The 16243-nt window shown below is 36.7% G+C and overlaps 1 protein-coding gene across 17 annotated transcripts in view; it reads left to right on the top strand.

Annotated features, from left to right (window-relative positions):
• KMT2C (lysine methyltransferase 2C) overlaps positions 1-16243 on the top strand; it is a 303056-nt gene that overhangs the window by 229068 nt on the left and 57745 nt on the right. For 12 of the 17 annotated variants that reach the window (XM_017519871.2, XM_017519879.1, XM_017519911.2 and 9 more), the window contains 7 exons: positions 1776-1906; positions 5661-5841; positions 8498-8602; positions 8940-8987; positions 10080-10250; positions 10386-10418; positions 10519-10638. In XM_017519871.2, the coding sequence (XP_017375360.1) occupies positions 1776-1906; positions 5661-5841; positions 8498-8602; positions 8940-8987; positions 10080-10250; positions 10386-10418; positions 10519-10638 (789 nt within the window). The remainder of the gene's footprint in view (positions 1-1775; positions 1907-5660; positions 5842-8497; positions 8603-8939; positions 8988-10079; positions 10251-10385; positions 10419-10518; positions 10639-16243) is intronic. The other 5 variants (XM_017520002.2, XM_017520011.1, XM_017519952.1 and 2 more) reach the window with 3 other exon arrangements.

Raw genomic sequence — 16243 nt, forward strand, 5'->3', positions numbered from 1 at the left:
GTGATCCACCCGCCTCGGCCTCCCAAAGTGCTGGGATTACAGGCTTGAGCCACCGCGCCCGGCCTTGTCAATTCATATTCTTGGGATATTCTTTGTTTGAAAATTGTAAGGACTGAATTGGAAGTGGGTTATTTCAGAATTGCATTTGTTACTTCCAGGAGCTTGGGGTGATACTACCTCATGGCTACTTTAAACTACATTGTTAGCTTTAAGTTTCTTGGTCTACTCATGTTATATAAATTCAAATTTCTTATACATTCAGGCTATATTTAGTTTGTGAATTTTCGGGGAAGCCTTTTTCACTTTTCTACCCAGTACCAAATTCCATGACATGATGATAAGGAGTTTTTATTTGTTTGTTTTGAGACATAGTCTCGCTCTGTCACCCAGACTGGAGTACAGTGGCACAATCTCGGCTCACTGCAACCTCTGGCTCCTGGGTTCAAGTAGTTCTCCTGCCTCAGTCCCCCAAATAACTGGGATTATAGGCCCCCACCCCCATGCTCACCTAATTTTTTATATTTTTAGTAGAGCCCTGGTTTCACCATGTTGGTGAGGCTGGTCTTAAACTCCTGACCTCAAGTGATCCTCCCATCTCAGCTCCCCAAAGTGCTGGGATTACAGGCATGAACCACTGCACCCGGCCAGGAGTTTTTTGTTTGTTTGATTGGTTGGTTTTGTTTGTTTGTTTTTGCTATTGGTGGTGAGCAGCGCCTGGCGAGTGATGGTTTGTATGTAGGTGTATTTCTTATTAAACTGACCCTGAGCATGGAGTCCCTGATGGACTTACTTTTATGCAAATCACCTCTGGCCTGTCTGCCTTGGAGCAAGGCCTTATGGTTTGTCTTTTATTCCCTATTCCCCATAATGCTTTGAAAATTGGAGTTTGAGGTCCTTGGATTTCAGCAAATTTCAGAGAGCTTTTACTTTTTTGCTTACTTCCATGGTTCCTTGTTTACCTTAATTTTGTTCTTCAAGGGTTCCTTATGTTCTGGCCAAGTTACTGGTACATTTAAAAAGATAGTTGTAAAAAATGTTTGTCTGTTTCTAGTTTTCAGAAGACTAGTCCACTTACGTAGTCTGGTGATAGAGTGCCCATATTTTCAGAAGGGATGTGCTGTTTGTCCTGCCATTATGAAGCATCTGAGAATATCACTTGATTGCTATTTGTTAGATTTAAGCTGTGTTCTTGTTTCTAATTTCATAGTCCCAAAAATTTGTTTTATTTCCGTTTCTGATTTCAAGAATGAGTGTTCATTGCATATTTATGAGCATATTCATAGTCATGTTTTTGCAATGTATATATCCTACAGTTAATTTATAATAAATTTCTGAACTTGGAATTGCTGTATTGAAGGACAAACTTTTATGATTTTTGTTGAGTATTCTCAGTATGTTCTACAAAAAAGTTGTACCCACTGAATTTCCCTTAATAGTTTATAAGTGGTCATTTCCTCATACTCATGAGCTTTGGGTATTTATTTATTTATTTATTTACTCTTTAACACAATGTGGTAAATAAATAAGTTTTTGCTTTGTAAAGAAATACTGATTATTAAGAAAATAGGAAACATGCTAATATACTGAATAGACAGGAAATGAAAATTTTATAATACTTAAAAGTAATAAACTTGCTTTGAGATTTTTTTTTTTTTGGTCGAAAAAGGTTGTTTATATGAAACTGTGTGTATGTTGTTAAGGTATAAAATTACCTTGGATAGATTTATCTGGAAATTTTAAATTATACATATTTATAAATGTGACTGTTGTTTCAGGCTGGAGTGAGCAGCTACCAGATACTTTAGTTGATGAATCTGTTTCTGTTACTGAAAGCACCGAAAAAATAAAGAAGAGATACCGAAAAAGGAAAAATAAGCTTGAAGAAACTTTCCCTGCCTATTTACAGGTAATATTTTGCTTCACATTATTTTAAATGATTTGTTAATTTAGGAAATAAAATGTATTGAGTTTTCAAACATAGGTTTTTTGTTCTTGTTAATGTTTTACTGGGTTTGTTTTTATTTAGTCAAAATAAATGCCATTTTAACCTGCCAGGGGCCCATAAAAATTCAATTTACTTTTTTGTGTGCTTTGATACTTGTCATAATTGCTTTTTAAATTCCGGTTGTTCACTTCTAAGTATTCTACAAGATACAACAAGGACACTTTGGGGTAGGAAAAACTCAACCTTCCAAGCCATTTATAGCTATGTGCCCTACACCCAAGTCCTGTTGAAATTTCTTTTGCCAGTGTAAGTTATAGTAATTATATTCATTGATTAAAGATAGGGTTTTCAGCCAAATCCATTGCATTAATCATCATTACCACTTCTAGAGGCCTGGTGAGCCAAAGATTTAAGCAGTATTCTTTTGGTTTTCCAAAACAGACATCAGGAAAATATCTTTCAGTATGAAGAAATTATGTTTGATAGATGTAGACTACAAAAAAAAAGAAATTTTTCTAGTTCATTTTGTAAACATTAAGTTGGAGTTTAAGGACGTGCGATATGGTGGTACTGAGATTAAACATCTGGCTGTGCATCTAGCTAATTATAATTATAATTATAATTCCTAAGCATGTTATTTATCCTCCCTGGCCTCTGTTTTTTCATATGTTAAAATTGAACTGGAACAGACTATCATTGAGTTTCTATCCTAATTTCAGTGTGGACAGCTATTCATCTGATCTGTTCCTCCTGTGAAACTATGGCTTACATAGATAACCCTTCATTGCCTGAGGTGTATTTACGTTTTTAGTTAATTTTCCAGTTAGGTATTACTAGTTTAATTGGTTTTAAAATACATTGCCTTTCAACTAACATACAACTTCTTCACTTTTCTTTTTCAGTAGCTACTAACATCTTACTGGCAGTGTTCATGTTAGAATTCAGCCTTTAACATCAGAGGGTTTAAATACCATTCTGCTCCCAGTCAGCTGTGTGATTTTGTTTTAACTCCTTAAAGTGTCCCACTTTCCTCATTTGTGATACGGTGTTGCCTCTCAGAAATGCTCAGAGATTCAGCAAGAGTGTCTGTGTAAAGTGCCTAACCTGTCCTTTACCTTTTGTATATCCTTCGTAGATGTTTTCCCCCTCAATCTCTTCAAATACTCATTCATCCTAGGTTTGCACCTTTGTTTTTTTAAACAATCATTTTATTGGTCGGGGAAAAAACCCATTTAGAGTTTGGCTTACCTTTTTTTTTTTTTCCCCACTGCATCTTTGTTGTTTTCTCCTATTTCCTTTACCTCCCTTTTCAATTGTCCTTTCTAGGAATATTGTGATGGCAACCTTCCTTTCTTCCTATTGATCCTTCTGTAAAGTGTAATCTAAATTTAAGAAGCTTTCTTTAGGTGTTTATGCAAGTATGAAAACTGGCTGTTCAATACTTTGGCAAAAGAGCCTTTAAAATTATTAGATCTAATTTCCCAATTACTGCTTTGATCTTAGTCCCCTGAACTGCCTTGTTTCCTCTGCTGCACATCAGTAACTTTCAGCTTGTGTGTGTGTGGATGTGTGATATGAAGGAAGCCTTTGTAATTGTACTGTTTTCTTGGACATTTAGAGACCATGTGGATGGAGCTACCTCTTTATGTTACCTACAGGGAATGGAAAATCAATTATCACTAAATTAGTAAGAGTGATACAGTTTTTGATAAGCTCCAGTAAAGTCACCATGAGTCATTACACAGAATTCTTGTTCATGATGATCTAAGATTTCTCAAATTTATACTTGAAGGCATTAAATAAATGATCTCTAAACTTCTAAAATGCTTTCTGCTGTATAGCATTTTTCCTAATGATAAACGCACTACTTGTTACAAGAAACAAATCCTTTTCTACCTGGTGCTCTAGTTTTGTGGATTTTTAGATTTTTCATAATGAGACAACTTTTTCATTTGAAATGTGAAAATTTCAAATCAAATATATCATTACCTCCACCAGACTTCACACACTCCCAGTCTTTTCTCAGAAGGTAGCATTGTTAATAATTTGGCGTTTATCCCTCAGAAACTTTTTTATAATTTACTTTTGCAAACTTAGAATAGTCTTGATTTAAATTTTATGATTTTTTTTGAGATAAAGTGTCACTCTATCACTTAGGCTGGAGTGCAGTGGTGTGATCTCAGCTCAGTACAATTTCTGCCTTTTGAGTTCAAGCGATTCTCTTGCCTCAGCCTTCCAAGTAGCTGGGATTACAGGCATGTGCCAGCATGCCTGGCTAATTTTTGTATTTTGTGTAGAGTCAGAGTTTTGCCATGTTGCCCAGGCTGGTCTCTAACTCCTGGGCCTAAGTGATCCACTCACCTCGGCCTCCCAAAGTACTTGGATTACTGGTGTGAGCTACCATGCCCGACCTGTATTTTATAATTTGTGGTATGTGTCATTCAACTTGCTTTCTTTTAGTAATGTATTATAGGGCTTTTCTTTGATAACACAGAACTATATGCTTTTTAAAAATTGTTATATTTGGCCGGGCGCGGTGGCTCAAGCCTGTAATCCCAGCACTTTGGGAGGCCGAGGCGGGTGGATCACGAGGTCAAGAGATCGAGACCATCCTGGTCAACATGGTGAAACCCCGTCTCTACTAAAAATACAAAACATTAGCTGGGCATGGTGGCGCGTGCCTGTAATCCCAGCTACTGAGGAGGCTGAGGCAGGAGAATTGCCTGAACCCAGGAGGCGGAGGTTGCAGTGAGCCGAGATCGCGCCATTGCATTCCAGCCTGGGTAACAAGAGTGAAACTCCATCTCAAAAAAAAAAAAAAATTTGTTATATTTTGTGGTATGAGTGTCTATAAGTTAGTTATAGGCCTCTTGATAGACGTAAAGGCCATTTTTACTTCTTGACATTACAAAATCTGCTACCGTGAACTTTTTTGTGCATGTTTGGCAGGAGTATGTTAAATGTTGATAACTACTGCAAAATTGTCCCACATGAAGGATCCTTTTTCCAGATAGACCACATCATAGGAAACAGACTAAAGCAGAGTTTCTGGTTGAAGCAGGGTAAAGGGGTCGACCTGTGCTTCTGTTTGCCTTTGGTATCGATTTTTTTTGAAAGTTTGGAGGGATCTTGGAGTTGCAAGGAACCCAGCTTGAATGTATATTGAAATGGAAAAATGTTAATATGTGTAAATAAATAGAAAACCACAAGCCTTTGTAGCTGTAAATATTGTACACATAAGTTTGGCTAAACTGACTATAAAACCCTCTTTCAGATTGATACTGTAAATCGTCTTATAGTGTAAGTGTGGTTATATGAATCAATAGATTACAAATCTACCTGAAGTAATTATTAAAGCTGTACATCAAGTTTTATTCTGTCCTCTGCAAGTAATCTATAAAAGTTAATAATATTCATGAAGCTCTTATACTGCAGTTTCTAGAAACCTTTGGCATAATTGTGTGATTTTATTTCCATAATTTTGTCTCTAGTAAAACTACCAAAAAATCTTATTTTTAAAATAAGGGTATCTGTACAAAATAATTGACAGGATGTTTTCATATTGTTTTTATGCTTTTGTATTCAGTTTCTGCATTGTTAAATATAAACCTTTTCTGTTATTTCTGCTTCCTTGTCAAAAACCATGACAGAATAATGTATTTCCTTTTTAGAATTTTGTAACTAACCATTTTTATATGTGCTTATCTTTATCTAGGAAGCTTTCTTTGGAAAAGATCTTCTGGATACAAGTAGACAAAGCAAGCTAAGTTTAGATAGTCTATCAGAAGATGCAGCTCAGCTTTCGTATAAAACAAACATGAACACAGGTTTCTTGGATTCTTCCTTAGATCCCCAACTTAGTTCATCCTCAGCTCCAGCGAAATCTGGAACTCACGGTATGTAGAATTATTCACAGATACTTTCTTTATATCATTACATACATCTTCCTTTCAATTAAACCCTTTTGAAATGTTTTTGTTTGGCTTCATATATATTTTAAAAAACAACTGTATTGAAGTATAACTTACATTCAGTAAGTGGAACTATTTTAAGTGGACAGATCTATAAGATGTAGCAAATTAATTCACCTATGTAACTAGTACCAAAATCAAGAGTTGTGAAGGAAAATGTTTAGTTTACACTTTGCTGGGAACAATGTGAGGGGTTATAATTTGGCCAACTATGATTTTTTAACTAAAAATCTAAGTTAGATTGCTGTTAATCATACAGCTTAAATTCAAAACAGAGAAACCAAAATGGATGTAGGGGTAGTTAGGAACTTGCTGGCACAGTGTGTTACTATATTGCCCTAGGTCATGGTTTCTTACTGCTGACAGTTTGAGCTAATAATTCCTCGTCGTGGGAGGGACACTTTCTGGTATATTGAAGGATGTTTAACGGCATCTTTGGCCTCATGTCGATAAAAAATATCTCCAGATACTTCCAAATACCTTTTGATGGACAAAAATCGCCCCTGGTTGAGAACCATTGTCCTAAATGCAGTGCGTATAGGAACTATTAACAGTCAGAGAAAGGCATGCAAACCTGATATATTTATAGAGTAATAGCAATGTCAGCAAGGCTGTAGGAATTTAACTCATGGGGTATATAAGTGTTGTGATCAGTGTTTCTCCCACTTCTAGGATTTTTATGGTACCGTCAGTTGTAAATTACTGTCCTTTTGATATGCTTCCTTTTTATCATTGATTGCATTTGTTACTCAGTTAATTTTATAAACTCATTTTGAAAAACAATTTTAAGGCAAACTTCCACTAAAAAAATGACTTTTGATGTTAAGTAATTCTTGCTTCATTAACTTGGCATTATCCTGGTTTGAAATATTGACATTTATTTTTGATTTTGACTTTTCATTAACTTGGCATTATCCTGGTTTGAAATATTGACATTTATTTTTGATTTTGACTTTTTGAAATAATTAGAAGCAATCTTATCCCCTTCTTGTACACATACCCATGTCCAGTCTGCCTCACTGTTGGTAGTAAGGTCATGCAGTGTTGTCTAGAAAAGTACATTATTGAAATAATTTCTCTAAAAAGTTTCTGAATATTTGGACACACAAAACTTAATATGATTTGTTACATATGAATTATATTTTGAGAACTGTATAATGGGACCAAGACTGTTTCATAGACATATTTGATCTGCATATTACATTTATGCCCTCCTCCCCCTTTTAAGTAAAAATACACTTGAGATGGATTAAAAATGTCAGTTTTCTCTTTACTGAATGACTAATATAATTATTAAACCTAGCCTAAACAAGAGTTCCAGTGGTTTCTTGGTTAAGTCCCAGACCCTTAGATTCCTCCTTGACTTTTCATTCTGTTTTATTCATCCATGTTTGTCTCTGCCTTCAAAATATGTCCCAAAGCCAGCCACTTGTTGTCTCACCTTTCCCCACCACCATAGTGCTATCATCACCTCACCTCTCAGACTGCACCAGTGCCCTTTTCTAATCTTGCCAGCACTTCCCCAGTTCCCACCCCACATCTGTTCTACATATAGCAGCCAGTGTGTTCCCTTTAAAATATTAGTCATCTATCTTTCAGCCTTCCAACAACTTCTCATTATGCTTCAGAATAAAACCCAGTCTTCACCATGATCTCTAAAACCTTACATTATCTTGCCCCAGCTGCCTCCTTTTTATCCCTTTCACAGTTTTTCTTACTGTCACCACTCTGGCCTCTCTTGGCAAACCTTGGCTTGCCCCAGGGGCTTTATGTCTGTTTTGCCTTAGTTTGGAGAGTTATCTCCTCTTTGTGCATATAACTTACTCCCTCATTTAGTTTTATGCTCAGTCATCTCTTAAAGGTCTTCACAGACAACCCTGTCTAATACAACATCCCTGCTGCTTATTTTTAATCATTTTTCCTTGGTTTTTCTTTAAATAGCACTTACAGTGTTTTCATTTATTTACTGTCTTAACTCCCTCCGAGAAAGTAAGCCCTCTGAGGGCATGCATTTTGTTTCAGTCATTGCTGACTGGGCAATGCCTGTTGCATGATCCATGGACAGTTCTGTGGGTACTGAAATACTTTTTTAAAATAAATGAGTGAATGAGTAATCAGTATGAACAGCAAAGCTGGAAGTAAGTAACTAGATGGTACCTGGCCTGTGTGTGCTTTACAAGGAATTTCTAAAGAGTGATGGGTTTGTTTTTCATATTTTAACTTTTCCTACTGTTTTAATTTCTTGATGTTTTTTTTTGACATTTTTTTTTTTTAGTTATTTTTTTTTTTTTTTGCTTTGTTTCTTATAGCATTTATTCTCTTTCACTTTTGTTACCTATAGGTCTTTAAATTTTGCCTCAATATACATTAATCACAAGACAAATAGTCTGAATTTTTAATAAATTTTTGTAATTCTAAATGTTATTTCCTTTGCTATGAAAAATTCTTACTGTAAAATTAAGAGTCTCAGGTTTCTATTCTAGCACTTGTCTGAGTATCTGCTGTACTCTAGGTTTTTAGCAAATGGCTTCATATCTGGGAAAATATAGAAATTTTTAAAAATGTATTTAACTATATTTAGGTCCTGCTGATGACCCATTAGCTGATATTTCTGAAGTTTTAAACACAGATGATGACATTCTTGGAATAATTTCAGATGATCTAGCAAAATCAGTTGATCATTCAGGTATATATGAATACTGTTTACCCTTTTTCTGGTTTCCGATATGAGTGAGAGGTGTATGTGTGTGGAACAAGTTTAGCTTTTTGTCTGTTTCCCAGTAACTTTGTTTTTGTTTTTGTCTTTGTCAAAGAACTCAGCATTTTATTTGATCTACCTCAGCTTTCCTGCTTTAGGAGGGGATATAGCAAGTTAGTTAATTTCTGTTGTCTTTCTAATTGCATCAAATTTAAGGCATGTTGCCTTAAAGTCTTGCTGTATCTTGTTTCTTCTTTTGTTTGCATTTTCCCTCACTTCCCGCTCCCGTGGTAATCATCCATTTTATTTGGTTTGGGTCTTATAGGTCTTGATTTATGCACTTTCCAGGTTGAGAGCTCACCTTTTCCATTTGGTAAGAAACTGAGCAATGGATGATGGCTGACTAGAAGTAGTCTTCCTTTTTATAGTAATTTCAGCTGAAACAACCTGTAGGTGCATGCTATTTTTCAGTAGTGCTAATTTGTCACTAATCCATACTTTGCTTTTCCCTTTTTGTGTGTGGCTAAAGCATAGTATAGCTGTTCTGTACTTTGAGTGATTTTCTCAGTAGTTTTTCTTTAATGAATAATTTTATTTTTGTTAATATGTAATATCTAAATGTTACAGAGCTAGTTCCTAATATATGATCAAATAAGAGCAGACTAAATGTTTACTTTTTAATAGTAATAATATTGAGAAAGCATGAAAAGTAGATGATAAACGACTTTTACATGTGACTGTTGTTAAAATACAGATGTGAGCTACAGCAGGTTATGATTTTATAAACGTAATGCACATAATCAGAATGTGCCTACAGAATATTTTAAAAATATTGCCTATAATTGAAGTTATTTACAAAGGATAATATTAAACACTGAGAATTTTAGGGCTTTTCATTATATGAAACATTCCTTTTTACATACTGTGCATAATAATTGAACTGTACCTTTGATACCACTATTTTCCAAATTAAAGCAATTATTTGTGTATCGATTTCTCATAAACTCCTTTCTTAATGAAAAAAAAATTTTTTTTTGTAGCAATTGGCAAATTAAAATCAGACGTGTTCTTTTGTTCTTCAGGAAATGTTTTTACTTTTCTTAAGATAGAACTATATGTGGCACTTTAAGTTTACAAATATATTGTGCCTAGTTTTTACTGAGTGACTCTCCAAATTGATAGGAGAATTCTGATTCAGAATTAGACTTTTTTGTCTATTTTATCATATTGTTGTATATTAAATAAAGGTTAATAATGCTATCCATTTTTCTTTTTCTTTTTTTTAAGACAGGGTTTCACCATGCTGGCCAGGCTGGTCTTGAACTCCTGACCTCAGGTGATCTGCGTGCCTTGGCCTCCAAAGTGCTTGGATTACAGGCATGAGCCACCATGCCTGGCCATTGCTATACATTTTTGTGTGAGTATTTTGAATGTACCTTTAAATTTATTTTCTTTACTCTTTTAGATATTGGTCCTGTCACCGATGATCCTTCCTCTTTGCCTCAGCCAAATGTCAATCAGAGTTCACGACCATTAAGTGAAGAACAGCTAGATGGGATCCTCAGTCCCGAACTAGACAAAATGGTCACAGATGGTAAAATATTTGCCCTACATCTAGGCTTTCTAAAAAACCTGAGTAAATATGATTTTTAAAGATTTTTGCATGGTTATAATTTAACTTCCAATTATTTCTGTGTCAATTAAATGCTATTTTGTATCAATATATTGAATTCGTTGCTGTTAATGTTTCTGTGTTTTTAATTTGTTATAGGAGCAATTCTTGGAAAATTATATAAAATTCCAGGTAAGTGCATTTTGGTTTTCTATTTTATGAAAATGGCATTCCCCATACCATGACCATAATAGTCTTTTAATCTTGATACTACTATTGTTTTATCTCATAGAGCTTGGTGGAAAGGATGTTGAAGACTTATTTACAGCTGTACTTAGTCCGGCGAACACTCAGCCAGCTCCATTACCACAGCCTCCCCCACCAACACAGCTGTTGCCAATACACAATCAGGGTATGTTATGAGTTTATGGTTCTGTATTATATCTACACATGTGTGTATCTATGTGGGCGCATATACATATGCAAAGAAGTTTTGTCCTGTTCTTTAGCAGCCACATACATAAGCGGATAGGGAAAAAAACCCTTTTGTGATGATAGAAAAATAATAACTTTAGTCACATGTCTCCCTGAAATTCTCTGTCATTTTGTAATCATCCTATGACCAGAATTCTTTTGTCCATCCATTGGCAGTGGGGAGGATCTAACAGTGCCTGCCCTCTTCCCCCTCTGCAAGTCCCATTCCCTGCTCATTCCACTCCAGTCATTTTCCACATAGGCACTTCTCTGTGTGTAGAACTGTCCCTGCTTACCTGGCTGCCTGTATGCATTAATCTGGTCTTGGTTTCACTGTCATCTCTCAGAGATTAGCCGGTCACCACCCCATCCTCGTGTTCATGTTTGCATTTGTAGCATATGGCACAAATATACCTGTTTGGGTAATTAAGGTCTCCCTTTACATTGTGAGCTCTTTAAAGGCAAGGGTCATCTGTATCTTGCTTATATGCCCTTCCACAGAGTATATGTTCAGTACATACTTTCATAAGAAATCAGTGACCTTTCTATCCCTGTAGACTCTATGAAATTTGGGGGGGGGGGGGGGGAAGAAAAAAAAAATGGCCAGGCGTGGTGGCTCATGCCTGTAATCTAAGTACTTTGGAGGCCAAGGCGGGTGGATCACCTGAGATCGGGAGTTCAAGACCAGCCTGACCAACATGGTGAAACCCCATCTTTAAAAAAAAAAAAAGAAATTTTGTGGACGTTTGCCTATTTTGTTCATGTTTCTTCTGCCTACTTACAGCTAGCTGCCTGCCAATTTCTCCCCCTTTCTGTAGAGCTTAAGCTTGATAGCCTAGAATTAAGGGCTGTATGAGTAGATAGGAAGATTAGTACAGGTATCGGAATCTCCTATAGGAAGGAGTTTATGAAGTTGCATGGTGGTGTGTATATAACTATATCTATATGTATTTTTGTTTTGAGATAAGGTCTTGCTCTGTCACCCAGGCTGATGTGCAGTGGCGTGAACACAGCTCACTGTAGCTGTGATCTCATGGGCTCAAGTGATCCCTCCTGTCCTTAGCCTTCCTTGTAGTTGTGACCACAGGCACACATCACCACACCTGGCTAATTTTTTGATATTTGGCAAAGATGGGGTCTTACTTTGTTGTGCAGGCCAGTTTAGAACTCCTGGGTTCACATGATCCTCCCACCTCAGTCTCCCAAAGTGCTGGGATTACAGTCATGGACCACTGTGCCGGGCCAGCATATATTTTTGATGATTTGAGCGTAGGAACATTTCTCTAAATCCTCTTGTTACTGCCTCATGACTATATCCTGAATTGAATAACATGAAGATATCTTATCCTTTTCTTGTATAAGTACCAAAGGGTGTGAATAATTTTTAACCTTCACTAACAACCCTGTATATACATAAAAAAATACCATAATACACATAGTGGAAGTATTTGAGTTTTTACAAGTTTTGCCTCCAAACATACAGTTACCTTGATTTTTGCCAGACCAAACATGTGATTTACATTTGGGTAAAATATTCATCATAACTACTTCTTGCCTTAATTGTTCCCATATGCTTTTTTTTTTTTGAGATGGAGTTTCACTCTTGTTACCCAGGCTGGAGTGCAATGGGGCGATCTCGGCTCACCGCAACCTCCGCCTCCTGGGTTCAGGCAATTCTCCTGCCTCAACCTCCTGAGTAGCTGGGATTACAGGCACGTGCCACCATGCCCAGCTAATGTTTTGTATTTTTAGTAGAGACGGGGTTTCACCATGTTGACCAGGATGGTCTCGATCTCTTGACCTCATGATCCACCTGCCTCGGCCTCCCAAAGTGCCGGGATTACAGGCTTGAGCCACCGCACCCAGCCCCATATGCTTTTTTAACGATTAAGAACTATTCAGTATTTCTCTTCTCAACATATAAAAATGACCTGTCTTTCTGAACTGAAAGTGTGTATTTTAAAAATCAAACTTGTGGCTGGGCGCGGTGGCTCAAGCCTGTAATCCCAGCACTTTGGGAGGCCGAGGCGGGTGGATCACGAGGTCAAGAGATCGAGACCCTCCTGGTCAACACGGTGAAACCCTGTCTATACTAAAACTACAAAAAATTAGCTGGGCATGGTGGCACGTGCCTGTAATCCCAGCTACTCAGGAGGCTGAGGCAGGAGAATTGCCTGAACCCAGGAGGCGGAGGTTGCGGTGAGCCGAGATCGCGCCATTGCACTCCAGCCTGGGTAACAAGAGCAAAACTCCGTCTCAAAAAAAAAAAAAAAAAAAAAATCAAACTTGTATTTACTTATTAAAAAATCTTACAATCATTATGAAAATCTCTTCATTGTGCAGTCTCATTTTTAAAAGGTCTTGAGAGGATGACTTCTTTTTCTTTTTTTGTAAAGTATTAATGTGTAATACAAGGTGAAATAAGGCTGCCTATGCTTAGGAGTTTTTCATCCTATTACTGTAGATTTTCAGGTATACAACTAATGTATATTATAGTACAGTATAATTCAAGTACAGCCATAGGAATCATTAAGATTTCATTGTTCTTGTTTGAAATAATAGAAGTTCCAATGTAAGGACAATGTGTAATCAAATTACATATAGGGTGACACATAGGTTTTCAAGAATGGTAACTTTTTAACATTTTCCAGAACAGAGGAAGTGGGCATTGTTTAAGGAAGCAAAACTGGAAGTGGCCATTGGTACTGATCATAAAGGGCTATGAGAAATAGGCAGAGGCAGCTGACCTTTTCCCTCTAGGCTTCTAAGAGCCATTGCAAACCTCACACCAGTGGTGTGATTTGATCACTTAGATGTTTTGTTAAGGTAGCTCTGGTGTCAATATTGGAAATAAATTTGGGACAGTAAGAGTTGTATTAATGAGGTTATTGTGGCTGAGACTAAGTTAAAAAGTAGGTTCTGTGTAAAGATACTGAAGTGCTGACTGAAAGGAAGGAGTAGATACTAGAAACAGTGACATTAGAACAAGTAGGATTGTGCCACTGAATTGATAGAAGGTATGAGGAAAGGGAGAAAGTAGAGTGAATTAGACTACAGTATCTATAAACCAGTGGCCCACCATGGAACAAAGAAGGACTTAGTGTGTGTGCTGATAGAAGGTAGTGGAGGTATAATGCATTTAGTTTTAGACCTCTTTTAGGTCGGTAGAAATGGGACATATACACTATTCTGACTTAGAGGCAGTTGCAGTTAGTCAAGGAGATGGATGAAAATGTAGGAATTATCTTTGTAATTGTGCTAATTGCAGTTGTGGGAAGGATGAGATTTATTAAGAGAATATACTGCCAGTTGAGTTTAGAATCTTGAGGAATGCTTTTTAATTAAATGTAATGAAGTGTATGCCTAACTCATCTGATTTATATTAGGTGTGTAATTACATGTTTCATATCTTCTTTTTAAAGGTTAAGTGAAAGTGAAAAAAGTAGTGAGATTTGAGACATTGAGTGAGAGGTATAGGATCTTGGAAATGAACGATTATGAGAGACAGGTTGTACAGTTAAGTAAGATAAATACTTGAAAAACATTGTTTCGTTGGACTGTGAGAAGGTGGTTGGTAATTTTCAGTGGAGTAACTTCAATAGAATTGATGAGAAAGGGGAGGCTGGGGGTAACACCCCGCAGTGGGCACTGAGGAAGGAGAACTGTGCAGACCCCAGGCACAGTTAGTGCCTGAAGCATAATTCACTGCTCACTATATCAACCATATATATATATATATATATATATGCTTATATATGTAAGCTAATATTACATAATAACATAAGTGTATGCTTTATTATCTGATGATAATAAAGTTCAGAAAGTAGAGAATAGAATTTTCAAGATCAAAATTAGAGTAACTTGAAATCCCTTTATGTAAAAGTTGTGAAGAAACTTTTGAACTTTCATAAACTAATACGACTAGTTTGGGTAGATATGGTAGACTTGAAAAAAAAAAAAAAAAAAAGACCACCTCTTGAATAAAATAAGGAGAAATACTTTGCTTTTACTTGTTTGTCCTTGAACAAATTATTTAATTTCTCTGTGTCCTCTTTGCTTAAATGGGGCTGAACATAATAACCTATTGCAGTGGATTTTCATGAAGCTGTGAAGTTTTTAAGACAGTGCTTAGCATATTATAAAGTACTTACCAAATAATAGCTAATATTATTAGGAAAAGTTGCAACATAGTAATATTGTAGTTACAGTAGATGACACTGATAGCTACAGTATGGATCACAGCTTCCTTGCCAATAAACTCTTTTTTATCCTAAAATATGAAAGACATTTGATGATGTTTATTAATATTTCACATTCCTTAATGCAGCAGTCCCCAGCCTTTTCGGCACCAGGGACCAGTTTCAAGGAAGACAATTTTTTCACAAAAGCAGGTTGGTGGGTTGGGAATGGTTTGGGATGGAACTGTTCCACCTCAGATCATCAGGCATTAGATTCTCATAAGGAACATGCAACCTGGATCCCTTGCATGCGCAGTTCACAGTAGTGTTCATGCTTCTGTGAGAACTTAATGCTGCTGCTGGTCTAACAGGAGCTGGAGCTCAGGTGGTAATGCTCATTTGCCTGCTGTTCACCTGCTGTGAGGCCTGGTTCCTAACAGGCTATGGACTGGTACCAGTCTGTGGCTGCAGAGTTGGGAACCCTTGCCTTAATGGAAGCTGCTTTTCACTTAAGTTGAAAATAGATGTAGCATTCTATTTTGAAAAAAAGCAGAAATCTTGGCCTTTAATCCTTGAAGTAAATATAAGTGTCCTGAGACATTTGCCATTGTGAAAACCTGATTCCATGGACCTAGCTGCAGCATTTAGTAGGATAAGCCATTTGTGGAGGTCAGAGAGTTTCTGTAAGTCTTTGAAACAAAATCCTTTAAACTTGCCAGTGATCAGCCCCAGTATCTACACGTACACACTGGAGCTATGTACGCTCTAGTGTTATAACATTCAAATGATGTGGTTTAGGTGAAAGATCATTATGTATTGTAAAATGCCTGTGTTTGAGACCTTTTTCTTTTTAATCTAATGGTATGACATTAGGTAAAAAATCAGGTGATCCGGTTAGGAATTCTTCAGTTATACCAAGTATTAGCCAACTCTGAATTGCCATTTTTGTAATTGATTGGTGATGTGGATCTCCTGTAATAGTATGGCTCTAAGTGTTACAGTAATTAACAGGGGCCTTGCGTATTTCCACAAATCATCAAGTTTAATTGGGAGGACCTTTTGAAGGTACAGAAAGTTTTTTGTTGTTCTTTTTTCTGGAAACTGCTCCAGTATAGACAGTTGGCTTATTTCCAAATAGTTTAGACAAGTAGACTTTCAATGTTTGTTTTAGAATTTGTCTAGAAGACTTTCTGATTTTGCCAGAAAGCTGCCGCCCCCTCCCCCCAAAAGAAAAGAAAGACAAGTAGTCTTTCACTGTAAGGACTGGAGTTACATGCTTGAAGGAGTGTTGTAAAGAGACATAAGGGGCCAGGCGTGGTGGCTTACGCCTGTAATCCCAGTACTTTGGGAGGCCGAGGCGGGTGG

This window comes from Cebus imitator, unplaced genomic scaffold, assembly GCF_001604975.1.
Source record: "Cebus imitator isolate Cc_AM_T3 unplaced genomic scaffold, Cebus_imitator-1.0 Scaffold20, whole genome shotgun sequence".
Classification (NCBI taxonomy): Eukaryota; Metazoa; Chordata; class Mammalia; order Primates; family Cebidae; genus Cebus; species Cebus imitator.